Consider the following 20115-nt stretch of genomic DNA (forward strand, 5'->3'; position numbering starts at 1 on the left):
CATTACAAGTGTTCAAAAGGGGTGATAAAAAAAAGGAAGAATTGGAGATGAATGTGAGGGACTCACGGGAGAGAGAGGAAGGAAAGGAAAGAGAGAAAAGAGAGGAAGATGAGAGGAGATTAGGCTTGGGCACGGGTCGGGCCGGGCCGGGCCATGCCTAATTTTGAAGGAACCGAAGCTTAAACGAAACGGGCCGAGCCGGGCCGGGTACATCATATTTCATTACAGGAATCGAACCGAACCTGGCCCTTTTGAAACGGGCCGGTCCGGGCCGGATCCACGGTTCCTCTTTTTTTTTTTTGGGAAAAAACAATTATCGTTTTGTTTAATTTGCTCCAGCAAGTTGCTCATCATATTGTCTGCTTAATTTGCTGTTTATCGTTTTGTTTGCTCTCTACCTATATCACTATCGACAATTGCACATTTGCACAGATTGTATAAAGATATCACATAAAGATAAAGATATATTACATTAAGATAAAGATATATTAGATAAAGAAAAAGATATATTGCATCAATTCCACATTTGCACAGATTGCAGCAATGTTGGCAATTGCACATATTGCAGCAAATTGCAATTGCACAGATTGCAGCAACATTGCAGCAATTGCACATAATTGCAAGTGATAGAATCGTAGGCCAGTATTTCATTAGCCATCTACAAAATTGCAAGTGATAGAATCGATGTTCTTTGAAATAATCATAACACTTGACATACAAAACCGAATGCAGAAAACACAAACTGAAATAACACTCGTATTAAGAATCAAAATCGATATGGCATTATCAAAGTTTTAATTGCAATCAATAATATCACCTGGCATTAGTAATTAGCATTACATAGAAAACAGTATCCCCACAAAATTACCCTGAACGTGCAGAGCAGCAGACCCTCATGGAATGAAATCTCCACCGAATCCGATAAAACTCAAAACGGACAGTAATGAACAATTGAGCTTCAATCAAAACTCAAACCAAGATATTATATATATCAAATATTTCCAAGTAATCAGCTAGATAATCAAATCAAACCCAAATCATAAAAACTAAAATATAAACTCGTTCCTGGTGGCGAACTTGACGCCGATGGTAGACTTGGACTCCAAATTAAACTTGTTCCTGGTGAACCTGGAAAGCAGGTTCGACTTTCTCACCCCAGAAAGACTTTCCCACCCCAGAAAGTCTTGGTTACGCCGATGGTAGACAGTAGCCGTCGAGGGAGTCGAGGCTCGAGGGAGTGACGGTGGAGACTAGAGAGGTGGGGCGTGGGAGTGAGAGAGTGAGTAACAGGGTGTATGTGCTTGTCTGTGCGTGTGGCTTGCTTGTGGCTGGCCGGAGTCGTGTCGGAGAAGGTGGACAGAGGAGTGGCGCCGCAGATTTGAGAGAGCTGAGAGGGTTAGGGTGTTGGAGAGATCGAGATTCGAGAGTTAATGAGAGTCTGAAATTGATTTGGATTTTGGAAACCTAGGTTACAAATTAACGGTTCAGATTGAATGATAGGTTATCATTCAATCTCGATCGTAGATTATAATTAGAAACGGGCCGGTCCGGTGCCCCGTTTTTCTAAGGTTTAGGAACCGGCCCGCCCAGTAAATAACCATGGCCCGCCCCGCCCCGCCCCGTTTGTTCCCAAAAAAAAGAGGACTCGGCCCGTACCCGCCTCGAACCTACATTACCCGCCCCTACCCGCGGTTCCTCTACCCGTTTGCCCACCCCTAGAGGAGATAATAGAGAGGGTTATCTTTGTACTCCTATTATTTCAAATTATAATGAAAGCACCACTGCTGCCCCCTCGTAAATTTTGTGTCTTGTTTCATTTATTCCACTGCACCCACAGTCGATTTTACAACAGAACATGCATTTTTTTTTTTGTGAATATAGACATAACCCAATGTATTTCCAATTACAGTATTTTCAACAATAAATCTTATTCTGGTAGAATTATCAGAAGGACGGATAAAATAATTTGGTATTAAATAGAGTGAGGTTATAATATTAAAAATTTTCTTTTTTCGAAGATACGATCAGTGGGATTTCAACAATTCTTTATTTGTTTTTCTCTCATTTTTCTCGATATTATTTGTCATTAGACTAATGACTGTATGTCTATTTGCTTTTCTTGTTTCCAAGGAACCTCCTCCGTTAGGATTTGTGTTCTATTTTCGGATACGATTTTCTGTATTTTAGGAATCTTCGAATATGATTTATTTGTCCCTTTGTTTGCAATGAAAATTGGTTTGCATTGGCGTTTTATCTTAAGCAAGAGAAACGACTTTTTTAATTGATCGTGCATGTCATGTTCAATTATTTACTTGAATAAAGTTCGATCTGGAATCTCTAAACAAAGTCTATGCAACATACCAATCAGCAAATTGATATTAAAAAAACTGGTAAATACATATATTACGGTAATATATATGTATAATATATATATACTTCTGCTGATTAGTATGAACAAAGACAATGAAAAAGTAGTCATACTCACACCAGTTGCTTCCATTACCTTCCATATCTAATCATAACAACTATTTTATGAAGTTAAAAATCATTTGCCATTCAATGACCGGGGAACAAATTGTCAAGACAGAAGGAAGATTTGACATTCTACACTAAATACATTTAAACTACATTAAGAAAAATTCGAACTTAGATGCAAAAAAGAAGCAAACTGTTCTAAACAGCTTGATTAAGCTTCGTTGAGCGTATATGATCATAACTTTAAAAGATTGTTTATTGTTAACATATTTCTTTCTTCTTTGATTTCTATTTCTTGCTTCCCACATTTTGGTAATGAATAATAATAAATATTAATAATAATCACGATCATAATACTAATGATAACACAACTGCAACTATGAAACACAGAAAAGTCAAAGGCCAACTCAGTCTCTCTTTATATTGGGAAAGGTTTGCACACAGCAAAAGGCTGAAAGTAAAAGTAATGGTCCACGTATGAAGGCCGTGAAGATAGAAATTTGCAAGCAGCTACCCTCATCTCCCTCTTTTACTTTCATGTCACCATAAAACTCATAACTAACGCGTTTGATCCTTCACCAACCATTTTTCAAATCCCGAACGACTACATATATACAACCTCTCTCTCAAACCTTCTCAACTTACCACCGCCGCCGCCGCCACCACCACCCCCCCCCCTCCTCTCTACTTTTTATTTCTCTAGATCTTTCTCTGTGACCAATCAAGAAAGTGATGGAGGTTGGTGTGTATAGCTCGAGCGGTAAGGAGCACCTATCCTTAACCCCGCGTCGAAAATCAGATCAAGACTTCGGCTCTCGTTATGCCCTTCTAAAGAAAGCTGATCAAGAGCACAAAGTAATAACTCAATCTAAAGCAACGGAAGTTGGAGGAGCTTATAGCGTTAGTGCTAAAGAGAATTTATCCTCAAACCTACGGCTGCGCTCACAGCAAGAGTTTAACTCTCGTCCTGCCCCTCAGCTGAATCAAAAGAAAATTGATCAAGAGCATAAAGCAATAAACCAATCTAAAGTAATGGACGGAGGAGGAGCTTATAGCGTTGGGGCCAAAGAGCACTTATCCTCGAACCCTCGTCGACGCTCGCAGCAAGGGTTCGACTCTCGTCCCACCTCGAATCAAAATAAAGCTCAAGACTCCAAAGCAAATCAACCCAAAGTTGTAGCAGCCAATAAGCTTAAGCCTGTATGGGATTGTGGCAGCTCACTATACGACTCGTTCGAGCTCGACTCGTTCAAACGCCAACTGGACTCGGCCATATCATGCAGAACCATGTCAATGCCTCATCTATCCGACCGCCGAGCTCCTCCTCCGCCGCCGCAACCAGCCATCACAGCCTCCAGCAAAAAACCCTCATCAAACAAGCTCTCCCGTTCGATTCAAAAGCTCCTGCGCTCTGTGTTCAAGCCTAATACCAAACCAAGTAACAGTAACAATTCTGGTGTCGTTTTTAAAGTCCAAGATCATCATCAAGCAAATACCAAGGATGGATTTTACGTTGTGTACAACACGACAGGTGCACTTACGACAATTCCAGAAATGGTTCCTCACGAGTTTGATTTCGGTGGTCTCTCCCCAGAGATTGGGGCGTTCGTAAGAAGAACGGGATCAGAGCGATTTACAGCTTCGAGGACTGCTAATATTGGTATTTCATGTGCTTAATTAATTAATACTTTTATTAGATATAGCTGTAGAATATGAATAAATACGAATTTTTGCAGACGTATATGTGTGTGTGTGTCCGTATGTAATACGTTTTTACCTTTTTCATATGAATATAATATAGTCTTTTTCTAAGGATATGTATATAGATTGTATTATGAGAACTTTAACTAAAAGTGTATGTTACTGTTTATTTTAACGAAAAATCATATTTTTATACTAAAAAATCAATCATGATACTATTTATTTTATTTTTTATTTTGTCCTTATCGTTAAAACTCAAAATTTTCAAATTATTTTTATTAGTTTTTCTTTGTATTATATATTGTACTAAAATCCAATCTATCATTTATCAATTTATCATGTCGTTTAGGGGTTAATTAGCAACTATGACAATTTTAATCATGGTTAATTACCATATTTGGTCAATATATGTGTGCCTTGGTCAAATTTATGGTTACAATAAAATTAATTAACATATTATATATATATGAGAGTGACAACATGATAGATATCTCTTAAACCAAAAATATATATGAATATAAATATATATATATACGGGCGTCAGTTAGTTGGTAACACCGCACTAATATTTTCAACTTTTAGGTTATTGTTCAACCTAAACCCTAAACTATTAGGTTGCGCACTCTTAACTTTTGCTTTTGTGAAGTAGCTATTTTCTTACATTGATAACACAACCTCTAATAATCCGGGTTTTGTTTAGCTTGTTAATTTAGTACGGGTCTGCTTGGAGAATAGAGTCAATTCAGTCATCATAATCTTTCAGTCTAATTATAATAATAATATAATATTATGTGTACTTTCTTGTAATGTAATGTTAAATTATAGTTCATGACACCATAATGTAATGTTAAATTATAGTTCATGACACCACAAAACGATAAACTAATTTTATACAAGTTGCTCCCCACTTCCGTGGCTGCGACGGTGCATGTTTGAAAAAGGACACAATCCATGATATTTTACAGATAGGACTACAAAATAACATTAGAACTTGGTGATGGAGATACTTAGTTGGTGAAATGCATTTATCCAATGTCTCTGTCAATCTAAGCGGTTCGAATACAATACTTGCTGAGGAGGGACCTAATGAGATGATGATGATGATGAATGATGAATGATGATGATAACACTAGAAAACAAAATAAAGTTAGGAAGATCAATTTTTGAACTAAATTTACAAATCAAATAATATGTTATCAGTAGAAAATAAGCATGTTAATCAACACTTAAATAATAATTCAATCATCAACATCTATATTATTTGGTTTACAAAATTTGATTTAAATATTTGGTCTCTCTGCATTACCCAAACAAAGAAGCCATTTAGATTTTCATCCTTCAATAAAATTGTTAGTTTCATTAAAACCAAATGTTACACTGAATTCAAATTTTAATATTTTGATTACGTTCATTTTGTATACGCACAAGTACACTAACGCTATAGGCACATTCATATTCTTCTTTTTAAAAAGGAGATCAGCTGGTAATTTCGCCACAACAGTACACCCTTCTGAAGGCTGGAAAGATTCACAGAGCCATTTCAGCCTCCTTCTAGCCACCATGGTGTGATTCACCAACAACAAGAATTGAACATAAAACGTGATGTGTGGAATACAGGCCTAGAATTCATCCCTACATTCATATTCATAATTATATTTCTAGAAATTATGATATAATTACTAGCAAATGCCACACATATTCTGTGTGAGAAATATAATTTTATTTTTCATAAATATTGTTTTCAATTTTTTGATGGGAGGAGTTATTTTTTTAAGGCGATTGGCAAGCGTTTGAAAAAAGGGGTTGGCAGTTAAGGATAGAGAAAGAGAGAAAGAGAGAGAATGAGTTTAGTGGGTAGTGATAGAGAGACATATTTGTGAGGTTGAAAAAAAAAGGGTAAATACTTGTTGTGTGAAATTACTTTAATACCCATATTTTTTTCCTCTTCTAATATTTTTTTTCCAGTTATGTCTTAAAGGTTATAATAGTAATTTCATTAGTTTTTTTTTATTGACAAAAGAAGTTATATTAAGGGTTTTTATCACAAATGGTCATTGAAATTGACCTACACCATCAAGATGATCCCTAAAATTGATAATCGATCAATGTGGTTCTTAAAAATAGGTGTTACAAATCAATGTAGTTCTTAAAAATAGGTGTTACAAATCAATGTGATCATTCCGTCACAATTCTGCAAAAAAATCTGTTATGTGCTAATGTGACAAATAAATGGATCTCACAAGTCTTTTTTTTTTAATCACAAATGGTCCCTAAAATTAACCTATACCATCAAAATGGTCCCTAAAATTGAAAATCGATCAATGTAGTCATTGAAAATAGATGTCTCAAATCAGTGTGGTCCTTTAGTCATAATTATGTCAAAAATTTTGTTATGTGTTGAGTTGACACATAAATGGGCCCACAAATCTAACTAAATAAAAAATAAATTAGAAATATGTCTAATAATTTAATAATTAATTAAAAAAGTTGTCAATCTAGAAACTCAGTCGCGCAATCACCTCCGATCCCAATCCATACTATTCTACCTCCATCTATGGTAGCCTTCATCGTCTTTTCTCCAGAACAAAAAAAAAAAAAAAAAAAAAAAAACTTAAGACACTCATTTTCACACCTTTCGACACCCTTAATCGAATTGGACAAGGATTAAGACTATCTTTGGTGATAGCTTGGATTGGTGACGACTGTTGTGACTGTACGGTTAATATTTGGGCGATCGACAACCTCACAACTTTAATCTTGGAGAGCTTGTTAGGCGCTCCCTCGGTGATCTTGGTGACGTGGAGAATGGTTAGCTCTGCCTTGAGCTCTTTGTGCAAAAACCGCTTTTTGACTTTTTTAATTAATTATTAAATCCACATCAACACATAACAGAAGATTACAGAATTGTGATAAGATGACACATTGATTGGCAACACCTATTTTCAAGGACCATGTTGATAGATTTTCAATTTCAGGAACCATTTTGATGGTGTGGGTCAAATGTAGGGACAATTTGTGATAAAAACTCTTATATCTTGTGGGGCCAATTTATGTGCTACATCAGAACATAACATAAGTTTTGACGGAATTGTGATATAAGGACCATATTGATTTGTGACACCTGTTTTCAGGGATTATATTGATAAATTTTCAATTTCAAGGACCATTTTGACGGTGTAGGTCAATTGACCATTTATAATATAAAGGGAAGTTTAACAAAAAGCTCTCGGTACTGTTCACTTTAACGAAAAATCACATTTTTATATTAAAAAGTCAATCATGATATTATTCATTTTACCCTTTAATATGTAGTTTAGTTTATACAACTACAACAAAAAGATGATTACATACTAATGCAGATCATTCTCTATTGAACATAAAGAAGATTGCCACTGGTCCCTAATGTAACTATGATTTTTATGGATGCCAAAATTTCTGTTCAGGAGCCGCTTAGTACTGATATTCCTCTTTACTTGTAAGTGAGAGGTCTTCGGTTCGATTCTTGCCAAAGACAAATTTAAACCAAATTATTGCTAACCCATTATGAGGCTATACTAACCCCCTTCTCTTTAGTGTAGATAATATCGTTGTTAAAAAAAATATTGCATTTAGGATAGTTCACTTGTGCCTATAATTTTATTTTATTTTTTATTTTTTTTGGTAAACGCCTGTAATTTAGTAGTCTATTTGTGCCATTCAACACTTTCAAAAATAATATTTTCATACAGGTATCAATCAGTGCCTGCTATTTGCAGTGTTGCTTCTAGTCGGCCGCAATGACATTCTTAGCTCCGTCAATTATGATACAAACAACTATTTAGGATTATAGCATATTTAAAATTATGTGCTAGTTGCTCCTCTCCTCTTTAGTGTAAATATTATCGTTTGTTCAAAAAAAAAATTATGAGCTAGTTTTTTTTAAGTGCTAGACACAAAACTCAAAAATAAGACTCGAGACACTTAGTACTTTAGTTTAATGATGATATTTCTCTTTACTTATAAATGAGATATTTTAATTTTGATTCACGCAAAAGGTAAATTTAAATCCTAATATGAAGCTTAGCTCACTCTTAATGATTTATCATGATTGGTTATGGATGATGTGATGGGCCCCAAAATAAAGGGAGATAATGATATCGACTTAATGAGTATAATGGAGTGGGGCTGGAAGGCTTCCATGTTGGATGGAAATTGGGCCAGGTTTTATGTATACAAGGCCATTCGTGACACAACCTCTGTCCTCTAGATCGGTAAAGCCTCTTAAATGACCTAGCAGTATCAGACCAACGGTTGGGGTGTCCCTCCTAAAACGGGTGTTCATCAGACTTTTTTTTTTTTAACAAACGATATTATCTACATTAAGAAAAGAGGGTGGGTTTGCCTCACAATGGGTTAGCAATAATATCGTTCAAATTTATCTTTAGCGAGAATTAAACATAAAACCTCTCACTTACAAATAAAGAAGAATACTACTAGACCGTAGTACTAAGTAGCTTAAAAGGAGTAGGATTCTCTCCTAAGGGTGTTCATCAGATCTTGTGACAAGGTGAGTAAATGAACAACCTATAAATTGGCCAAGTACTCACTTCAAAATTTCAAATTTCGGTATATTGGCTTGTACATACGATATTGAGGGAGAAATATTTAAATCCATGATAACCGTCATAGGGTAGACGTTTTAACTAGTTGAGCTATAAGTCTCCGATGGTAAGAGTACAAAATGGGTTTTGGTTTCTTTTTTTCTACTCTATTTTGCATCTCCCCATCATCCTTCATGCACACTTCCAATCGTCATTTTTTTCTATGCAGTTTTCTCTGTAACTTGCGCAAAATGTGGAAAAAAAAAAAAGAAGAAGCAAAATGGTTACTAAACCGCTCTTTAAAATTCCTTTTTCTTTTCTTTTGTTGAAATAAAAGTCTTGTGTTTCTTTACTATGTCTCCAAATGAGAGTCTGTTTTAAATCCCAAGTTTCATACCTTAATAAAACTGAAAAGAAAGCAACGAATGAAGAAAGTTATTTTATTTATTAGGCCAACAAAATCATTTTAATTCCCCAAAATTCAACAAGTATTTCGAGCAAGATTGGGTTTTTCATCCTTCTCAAACCCGAACTAGTAAGAACAAAGTTCTTTTTTAAAACTTATTTTTATTAGGTACCAAATACGTTAATATTCACTTTTAATATCGCCGTTCACGTCGTTTGCATCGATTTGTCTATTCACAGAGCCCAGATGCAGCCTTTGGGTAAAATCCACGTGCTTAAGCGAGAAAAGCTCTCATTTCCAAAGCAGCATATGTTGGACGGAGGAGGGTTCTTCATTCTCAATCTCTTTCCCTTTTCCTCCACTTCTATTTTAAATGGTTCCGATTAAACTACGTTAACATCTTATATTGATTTTTTTCAAAGATAATAAGACAAAAAATAAAGTGTAAGAGAAGCGAAGAGAAGGGAATGAGAATAGAAAGGAAGAAAATCATACTCCATGTTGAAGAACTAAAATTTTAAACCAAATTTACAAACTAAATAATGTGTCACCAATATGATGTAAGTCGGTTAATCAACCCCTAAGTAATAATCAAATCATCAACAACCATATGATTTGGTTTGTAAATCTGATTTAAAATTTTGGTTTCCCAAACATTATCCTTTATGAAATGATCAAAAAAAGTAAAAAACACTCATTTTTGTTGTTAGTAGTTTAACTCAACATATTCAACTAAAGAATACTTCGGTATCGAGTTCTGATCTACATTTATAATATTATGCTAATATTTGACGATATTATCAATGTAATTACAATTGTACCATATAACTTGGATGTCTGCTGTAAAAGAAGAATCTTCATGACAGGCTTATTCCACTACCAGAGATGAATCCATATGGTGATCTGACTGATCGGAGAAATAACTGGCGAATGTTCTCCAGGAACCCTTCGAGAACCCTTCGAATGTCTCGTATAAGATCCTGTTGTACTCACTAAATGTTCAATAAAATGCCTGTTTGGCACATCTCAATATCACTCAACAACGGATCTCGAAAAAAATCACTAAGATCACTCAAGAACACTAACCAGATGTCGACATATGTTAGTACAAGCACATAATAACTTGGCATAGAACGACATGCACACAAAGTGCTCGATGTCGAATTGAAAATCCTAAAAAAAATTGTGCAATGGGGCACTATTTTCTTTTACATAGGACCCCCATGATTAGAATTATGCAGCTGTCACCAACCACAACCATGAATTTAAGTGCATGTGAGAATAAACATACATGATATCTATTTAGTTGGGCGGAAGAAATAAAAAGAAAGTCGCCAAATTACTTTTCTTAGATTTTCAAAAAAAAAAAAAAAAAAAAAAAGTTTAAAAGGCCGTATATCATACAAAAAAAAAAATATATATATATATATATAAAGAAAAAGAAACACATAATTTAAAAAAAAAGACAAAAAAGAAAAAAGATAAAAAAAGCGTAACTAAACAAAAATAGAAGTAGAAAATTTGTAAAATTCTCTCAGACTCGTGAACTGCTCTATTGAAAATATCAAGGTTCTAAAAGACGCTAGACGACGCTAGTCGGACGGCGGGCTGGGGCCTAAAGCCTAGGCAGCCTAGACGGATTTAAGTAAATTTGTTGTATATTGTATAAATAAGTACCTATTTATACCTAAAAAACACACAGAATTATATTATGATATATAAATTGTAAAATAAAATGACATGTAAATAATAAAGTATTGAGCATATTGAAAATATGGGGTACAAGCATAAATTGAGTGCTTATCCAAGTATTCAACAAGTCTCTTAAAACGCAAAATGAAAGTTATTGATTTTTTGTGTAAGTAAGAGTCGCAACCTAGGCGGGGTGCCTAGATGGGTTAAGCGGGTTAGGCGGACACCTAAGTGGGTCTAGACGCACTTTCTTAATTTTCAACCTCTAATATGTGGGTAAGCTCTTGCATGTTAATTGAGTTGTATTAATGAACTTTGGCTTGGAATTTGTTAAACATCGAACAAAGGAGGCCTCTGATCATTTTTTGGGTTTCTCTACAATCTCCGGCAACTTGCCGCACTTTCTTAATTTTCAACCTCTAATATGTGGGGTAAGCTCCTGCATGTTATTTGAGTTGTATTAATGAACTTTGGCTTAGAATTTGTTAAACATCGAACTAGGGAGGACTCTGATCATTTTTTGGGTTTCTCTACAATCTTCGGCGACTTGCCGACAACAGACGGCGGTGAAAGAGATAAAAGTGTTTAGGGTTTGAATTGTATGTTTATTCTTCTTTCTAGGAGGTAAATATATAGTTGTACAATATCCCACATAATAGGAAATAAGAATCCCAATTATACAAGGAATAAATTATAGGATTACATTCCTAAACTAAATGGTTGACTCACACCAACACTCCCCCTTAAGTTGGTGCATAGATATCTCCTAAGCCCAACTTGTCAAGTGAGTCTTGAAACACCTTTGCTGAAATCGCATGAGTTAACACATCTGCTAATTGTCTTCAGACCTCAAGTATGGAATATCAATCAATTTGACATCTAACCTCAATTTGATGAAGTGTCCATCTACCTCCACATGCTTTGTACAATCATGTTAAACAAGATTATTGGCTATTTCTCTTGCAGCTTGATTGTTGCAGTATAATAACATAGTTCATTGAGGCTTGAACCCAATCTCAGTGAGAAGAATCTTGAGCCATAACAATTCACAAATTTCATGTGCCATGCCTTTGTACTCTGCCTCGGCCATGGATCTAGGCACTACATTTTGCTTCTTGCTTCTCGAAGTTACCAGATTTCCTGCTACGAATGTGAAGTAGCCTGATGTGGAGCGATCAGTAATGTTTCCTGCCCAATCAGCATCAATATACCCCTTTACCTCCATATGTCTATGCTTCTTGAAGATCAGTCCTCTACCCAGTACACCTTTCAAATAACTCAGTATACGCATCATTGCTGCCATGCGATCCTCACTAGGAGCATGCATGAACTGACTTACAACACTAATTGCATACACAATATCCGGACGTGTAAGTGATAGGTAAATCAAACGTCCTACCAATCTCTGATATCTTTCTTTATTGGTAGGAACTTGATCCTGGTATATCGTCAGGTGATGATTCTACACAATGGGAATTTCAACTGGTTTACAAGCCAACATTCCAGTTTCAGAAAGAAAATCAAGAACATACTTCCGCTGAGACAAGTAAATACCATCACGAGAACGAGCAACTTCAATGCCTAAGAAGTATTTCAAGCCTCATAGATCCTTCATCTCAAATTCTGATGAAAGATACCTCTGCAGCCTTTTTATCTCTTCTGTGTTATCACCAGTAACTACTATATCATCCACATAGATAATTAACAAAGTAACTTGACCTCACATGCGTTTCATGAACATGGTGTGGTCTGCATTTCCCTATTTATAGTCGTACTTTTTCACTGTTTTAGTGAACCTTCCAAAACATGTTTTGGGTGATTGTTTGAGTCCGTAGAGAGCCTTTCAGAGTCTACATACTTTCCCTGCTTCATTTGGTGTTTCATATCTTGGTGGAAGATCCATGTATACTTTTTCTTCCAGATCTACATGTAAGAAAGCATTCTTCACATCGAACTGTTTCAAAGGCCAGTCTAGGTTAGCTACTAAAGATAAAAGGACTCGAATAATATTCATATTTGCGACCGGAGCAAACGTTTCTTGGTAGTCAACTTCACATGTCTGTGTGTGCCATTTAGCTACCAATCTTCCCTTGTATTTGTTAATGGACCCATCCACCTTGTGCTTTATGGTGAACACCCATTTACATCCCATTGATCTCTTCCTTTGTGGTAGTGACACTACATTCCACGTTTCGTTTCTTTATAAGGCTTCCATTTCTACTCCTATGGCTTCTACCCAACGGGGGTCTTGCAAGGCCTCTTCCACTTTTGTTGGAATTTTAATCCCAGCCATTTGATTCGCCATGACTTGGTACTTGGGTGATAGTCGTTGAGTGGACACATATTGTGCAATTGCATATCTCACTTTTCCTTCAGGAGAAAACTTGTTAGGTGGTTTCCCACGGTTTTGCCTATGAGGTAAAATATAGGAATTTTCAACAATATCTGGAGTATGAGAACGTACCTCTTGGATATCCGCGGGGACATGAACGTGTACTAGTGGAGGAGAATGAGGGTTATTTTCTGTTTGCACAGTCTCAGTATCACTCGCAGACCTATTACCTTATACTGCATCTATAAATGGTGTAGGCCTACTAATTCGACACTGCATGAGCTATCTCTCGATCAGGGGTTTCACGGTCAAGATCTACAAGGCTTTGGCTTGTTATGTCGTTGGCCACTACTAGGCTCTGAACTGCTATCTCGTGGCCTACTATTGGGCTTTGAATTGATGTGTCGCGACCCTCTGGTAAGGCGCGGTCAGGTGGGTTGCTCATAACACCTAAGTCTTTAGTCTCGGTCTGGGCTGTACTACTAGGACCATGCCAACTGCCTCGTTCATGTGGAACATCAAACCAACTGTAGTCTTCGTATTTACTATTCAACTCTTCCTGAAGAGTACAATGGGTTTGAACAGAGATGAAAAACATCTCGGTTTCAGAAAACGTGACATCCATTGTGACATAGAATTGCTTAGTAGATGGATGGTAACATCGATATCCCTTTTGTTGGCTATTAAATCCCAGAAATACACAACGAACAACACATATATCTAATTTACTTCGTTGATTCTTGTGAAGATGCACATAAGCCACACATCCAAATATGCGAGGTGATAATTGGAGAGAAGAAGGTAGAGTGACATAATCCGTCAAAATTTCCATGGGAGTTCGGAAGTTGTGAACTTGAGAGGGCAATTCGATTAAGAAGATAAACGGAATACGTAACTGCATCCACCCAATAGGCATGAGGAACATGAGCCCCAATTAGAAGTGCCCGTGTAGTTTTCAAGATATGTCTGTTCTTAAGTTTTGCCACACCATTTTGTGGAGGAGTTTGAGGACAAGTAGTCTCGTGAAGTATGTCATGCTCTGCGAAAAATTATGGTAGTTCAGAATTAAGATATTCTCCACCATTATTAGATCTCATGACTTTGATAGGAAGAGAAAATTGATTTCCAATATCCGATAAAACTGTTGGAAAATTTGCCCAACGTCACTCTTCTGTTTCATGGTATAGAGCCAAGTCATTATGGTGCAATCATCTACAAAGGTAACAAACCACTGAATATCATGGCGTGTCGCAATTGGTGAGGGACCTCATACATCAGAGTGAATTAACTCAAAGGGCACTGATCTTTTATTGATACTCAAGTGGTAAGAAGTACGATAACTTTTTGTAAGAATGCAATCCTGACACTGAAAATCAGAGTTTGAAACGCCATTAAATAAAGACTAAAGTAATTTTCTTAAATAACCAAAAGATGCATGTCCTAGTTGCCGATGCCATAACCAGATTCTCTTAACCTTGTTGTTGTGACCACTGCTCACTTGGTTGACTCGGTTAAGTAGTGAAACAAGGATTCATCATATGTCATATGGTCTGTAGCCCCAAAGTCAATTATCCATCCAGAATCTTGGTTAATGAATGCTGTGAACGCAGTGCCAATTTTACTTAGATCATCGGATTGTTCTTGGGACGAAATCAAATTTAATAATGAAAGCTGCTGGCCTCTATTGTCTGGGTCCCAACTGTTTTCCAGAACGCTATCTTCTGATGGGCTCGGCATGCCCATATGGTTGATGCAATCGGTTCTTGTGCTGATTGGCCCAACGGTTAACTTAGCGTCAGTCCTCACGTTGCCTACTTGCTTCCCCATTGAACTTTGGGCTTTAGGCTTAGCCAGCCCATTCTCCATCTTGCTGATAATCGGCCCGGCTTGGCTGTCTGCCATTAAGGCAGCAAGTTGCAGCGGTTTGATTAAGGTCTCCATGGTTTGGTTTTTCTTCTATATTTCCTTTTGGTGTGGATCTCTTGCTTTGAGACCACACTACTTGTTTGAGGATGGTTTTGTGTGTGTGTATATATATATACATATATTATTTTTTTTTAAGCCAACAAAAAAATAGTTGGCAGTTAAGGTAAAAGACTAAGAGAATGAGACATGTCGAAACCTGCTATGATGCCAATATAAAAGTGTTTAGGGTTTGAATTGTATGTTTATTCTTCTCTCAATAAGGTAAATATATAGTTGTACAATATCTCACATACCAAGAAATAAGAATCCCAATTATACAAGGAATAAATTATAGGATTACATTCCTAAACTAAATGGTTGACTCACGCCAACAGAAAGGTAGTGGCCACCATTAGTTTTAACAGCAAGGCCTACTATTCCATTAGATTTAATGGAATTCAGCAATGAAAAAGGTATATTCTATTATCCTTTTAGATTCTCATCGATGATCGCGCATGCACTGGCAACGGCGAGCACGGTGGTGCGCTCCTCGACGCGTGACACCATTGTAGCGGCTCATGGTGGAGCGTGTGCTGCTGCACGTGCAGGACTTGAGGCCTAACATTAGGTTGTTCGATGTTTTGAATCACGTGGCACCTTCCATTTGTGCTAATTCGATGTCTAAATAGTAGTTTTAGACGATACTTTGTAGATTCTAATTTAAAGCTTATAGTAGCTTTATAATGAAATCACAGGTGACTTTGAGATTAAAAGGGAGTTAGGCAATGAGCTTATTGAGGATGGGCGCTCTGTTTACCTTTGAGTGGTTTCTTTCAAAACTCTATGTTTTAAAGTTATTATTATATGTTGATGCATATGAATATTATTACTATTAGTCTTTGAGGAGACTTATATCTAATTAACTTACGTTGATATCTTGAGTCCATTGGTGATTTATTTTCACCGTCATCATACACATTGTTGAGCAAAAATTGTACACCATATGTAAACAAATAATTCACTCGACACAATTTCACCCTCGTTCATTTTTTTTAAAAGGGTTTTATTAATTCAAGTTTGACCCATTCTAGGCTACGCGCCTATTAATTACAACCTTTCTTTTGGGAAAGGAATACCCTTTGATTCTAATATGAATAAATTGTAACTTGAGGATTTGGGTGTTTATTTGATTTTGTGACTGCGTCTAGATAGAGCCCTAGATTGCCTACATACCCTCGTTGAGGGATCAAGTCACTCGTAGTTCCTTATGTGTTTTGTTGGGGTTTGATGCCTTGTGCAGTTTCAGCTCGTGCAGGCAAGGAGCAGCTGATGCCTTGTGCAGTTTCAGCTCATGCAAACGAAGACTTTAAGCCGTTGGAGCATTTGATGCCTAGTGGAGTTTTAGCTCATGCGGGCGAAAACTTTAAGCTGTTGGAGCATTTGATGCCTTGTGCAGTTTTAGCTCATGCAGACGAGGACTTTAAGTCGTTGGAGCATTTGATTCGGCTTCATGCCATTTGAGATTTTTCTTGAACTTTATGCCTTTTGGGATTTGACGCGGCTTCATGCCATTTGAAATTTGACGTGGCTTCGTGCCATTTGTAATTTGAAACAGTTTTATACCATTTGAAGCGGCTTCGTGTCATTCGTAATTTGAACCGGCTCACTTCTCTTTTACTTTTCGTAGAATTTGTAATTACTTGGTCAAAGTAACAGAAGTGAATTTAGTTTATATAAATCAGGGATTCGTCTTGATTTCATGGTTGCGTCTATAATTTGATATCAGACTACTTACGTATCCTTAACGGAATCAAACCAGCGTAGTTCATAAATTATCTCCATATTTTTAGGAAACAATGATGTTTTTCAATCTTTGGTGTCATAGAGCCACTGCCGTGAGTTTTAATCCATGGACCATGCACATAATACTCACGTGAGTAGGAAGTTTTTTTTTTAGGAGCTTTTATTTCCCTCTCTTGACGTAACTTTTCCTTTCTTTATTATATATATTTGTAGTGTTTGGATCAAACAGGCTCATAAGATGGAAAAAGACATATGGCAGCCCTATCCTTTTTTATTATATATACTTTTCTTTTGATTTTTCGACCTCATTCAGTATAGGTCCTTGAACCCATTTGACCCACCAAACTCCTGACAACAAACTTTACTTTCTCTCCCTTTTTTTATGTGACTCTTCCAAGTCTAAAAACTTCTCTTCTTTTCTATATGACCAAGCTCCCACGTGAGGTGCAGCTTTATTCATTCCTCTCTCTTGCGAAAATGGCCTCAGAAGTCCTCATTTTCTTGACTCTAAATTCCGGTGGCCTTCCTCTAGAAGCAAAAGGCAGCTCCGCAATACTTGGGCTCCTAAAGATTTTGTAATGTTTTGAAATTCTTTTCAGGTTTGTCAGCCGATGAATTCCAAAATGAATAAGGGTAAGATTGGTAAAGTTTGAACTCTTTTGAATTGCTCCAATTTTATCATATTTTCCTCCTAAATCACAGAGGCTTCTTATGTAGGTTACATATTTCTTTTCTTTCTGCTGCCTCAGCTCTTCACCACTTGCTTGTCCTCTTTTTGTGGCTCGAATTCAAAGCAAAAGAGGAAGAAGATAACCAGTAGGTGACCCTGTTTTCATTTTTCTGTGTTCTGAATTTGATTCGCAGTGGGTTGAAGCTCTGAACTGTGACTGATTGGTTTAATTAATTCGTGCAGAAGTAACAGAATCTCTTTGATTGGTTGTTTGGACAAACTATTTTGCAGTACTTTGAAAACAAGTGTTGATTCATGGCTCCAAAGATGGGAATTTGCACTCATAAATTCGTAGTAATGCATCCCTCGTATCTGCTGCATTTTGAATGAGTTTTGATGTATTAGAGTGTAATTACTCTCTGGCATTTCTGTTTCCTCAGGGGAAATTATTTGACTGGTCTTGACAGTGGGCATTTGGACACCCCTTTTGTGTTCCCATTTATGTTTTGTCTTTGATACTTGCCATGCTTTTCTTGTTAACACTTGTATAAAGTGATGTTTTTCCCAAAATTTTTGTAGTCTTGATTTATCTTCTAGTTCTTTGGGGTGTTTGCCATGTGAATGAGTTTCCCAAATAATTTGGCAGCAAACTTTTCCTTCTTTATAAACTTGGAACAGCAAGTGTCTAATGCAAAGGCTTGAAACATTTTTTATTTTAATCTTCACGTGAGAGAGAAGCTTGGGACGGCATAGAAGATGGAAACTTTGAACCCTTTTTTTTTTGTCCCATCTTCATGTGGCAGAGAAGTAGGTGAACATTTTTTACACAATGAAAATCTTTGTTCCATCTTCACGTGGCAAAGAAGGCTTTGAACCAAGCATGAGTTGGTCAAGTGGTATTTTTTGGCTTCTTTTCCTTTGTCTCTTTGTCAACATATGCACCTTTTCCTTTGTTCCTGTGTCTCTTTTATCCAAAATGATAGCCACACTTAAATTCTTCAAAAGACATCTTCTTCCTTTTCCTTTTTCTGGAGTAATCTTTGAAGTCTAGGATATCAGCAACTAAACACCTTTTTGGAGCATATTGCTTCTACTTTTGCCAATAAGCTCCTGCACTGTTGTTGATTGAATAACAAAAACAGATTGTGGTTGATATTTGGAGTCGAAACTTTGTTATTTCTTTATCAAATCTATTGCTTGCCATGACACCAATGGTTTCTTCTTTCTTGGGGTGGATGATGAATACGGATTTCTTAGACTTGATTGGAACTTCACGGGGTGGTTTAGGCCACCCCAAAGAAATTCATGGGATTTTGGAGATTATTTCTGCTGCTGTCAGTGGGGACTTCAGATCATCTTCTTCATTTCTCTTTTAAATGTTGCAATTTTCTTGTATAAACTGAAGGTTACAAACTCTAGGTAACTGATTACTCCCTATTTTCGTCATTTTTGTCTGCAACACAACATCAAACAAGAGAAATACATAAATTAATAGAACTTATTTCATACCTGGTGATGAATGTTTCTTTTTTTGGATCTTGATTCGAAAGCACAAAGGATCAAACTGCTTGCTCTCTTTTTTGGCAGCACCTTGTTCTCTCAAAGTTTCTTTATTTTTTCTGCAGAGTTTCCCCTTTCTTTTCTATTTTTTTCCCTTGCTGTAGTTGATGCCTATTTATAGGCGTCCCAAGAAAACTTTAGAATTTGTTACGTGGGGGATGATGGAGGCCATGACCTCCTATCACTTTCCCTTAACTTCTCCCACTAACTATGCATTTTTTTCCATGCTTTGCAGAAAAATAGGTTTTGCACAGTTTCTTCCCCCTTTTGTAGGAAGACATTTAGATTTTTTTTTTTAATTTACTTATGGATGTTAATTTGTATGTAAAGCCCATCCTCGTTTTTTTTTTGCTGGATTACATTTTTGTTTTGCCCTATAATTTGACCCAATGTGTATGGACTCTATTTTTTTTTTTTTTGGTTGTTCAACACATATCGTATAGCTAGCCGACCTCCCTCTCTCATTAGTATAAAAATATCGATGTACTTAAAAAAAAAAATTGACCTGATAATGATCAAATTAGTTAAATGTTGACCTAAAATTCATTATTTTCATATAATTTTGAGTATGATTAATAGGTTGTGTAAATAATTGCCAGATTTAGTATCAAATGATTCAAATACACCTACCTACATCTACATTTATTTATTATCCCAAATTACCTATATTTCATTACCTCTGCGATAGGTAGACCTGGCATTCGTGTTGTGTTTTCTATGTTCGTGTCGTTTTCATGTCATACCCGATATCTTAACAGGTCGTGTCGTGTAACACCCGTTAAAATAAACCGGTAAAATGACCCGACCCGTAATCGACCTGATAATATTAATGGGTAATATGACCCGATCCGTTACCCGTTAAGGAAAATATATTTTAAATTAATAAATAATCAAATAAAAAACATAATAATTTTTTTTAGTGAAAGAAAAAGGTTGCACGCACACCTAGTGAAGTGGGATTCGACTCGAACCCACAATTTCTTAATTAGAA

General features: G+C 36.3%; 1 protein-coding gene and 1 long non-coding RNA gene across 2 annotated transcripts; both read left to right on the top strand.

Annotated features, from left to right (window-relative positions):
* Positions 1 to 2927: 2927 nt before the first annotated feature.
* LOC126598588 (uncharacterized) lies at positions 2928 to 4287 on the top strand. The gene has a single exon (XM_050264958.1). It carries the CDS (start codon positions 3208 to 3210, stop codon positions 4150 to 4152), a length of 945 nt encoding a protein of 314 aa, XP_050120915.1. The 5' UTR covers positions 2928 to 3207; the 3' UTR covers positions 4153 to 4287.
* A 12984-nt stretch (positions 4288 to 17271) lies between these two features.
* Positions 17272 to 18134, top strand: LOC126598599 (uncharacterized). Its single transcript, XR_007614894.1, has 3 exons — positions 17272 to 17527; positions 17612 to 17714; positions 17808 to 18134. It is a non-coding gene; the product is annotated as an uncharacterized LOC126598599 (long non-coding RNA).
* Positions 18135 to 20115: the final 1981 nt, after the last annotated feature.

This window comes from Malus sylvestris, chromosome 14 (genome assembly GCF_916048215.2).
Source record: "Malus sylvestris chromosome 14, drMalSylv7.2, whole genome shotgun sequence".
Taxonomy (NCBI): Eukaryota; Viridiplantae; Streptophyta; class Magnoliopsida; order Rosales; family Rosaceae; genus Malus; species Malus sylvestris.

Excerpts from the sequence above, each read along its gene's own strand:
- LOC126598588 (XM_050264958.1), top strand. The coding sequence starts at position 3,208 with ATGGAGGTTGGTGTGTATAGCTCGAGCGGTAAGGAGCACCTATCCTTA.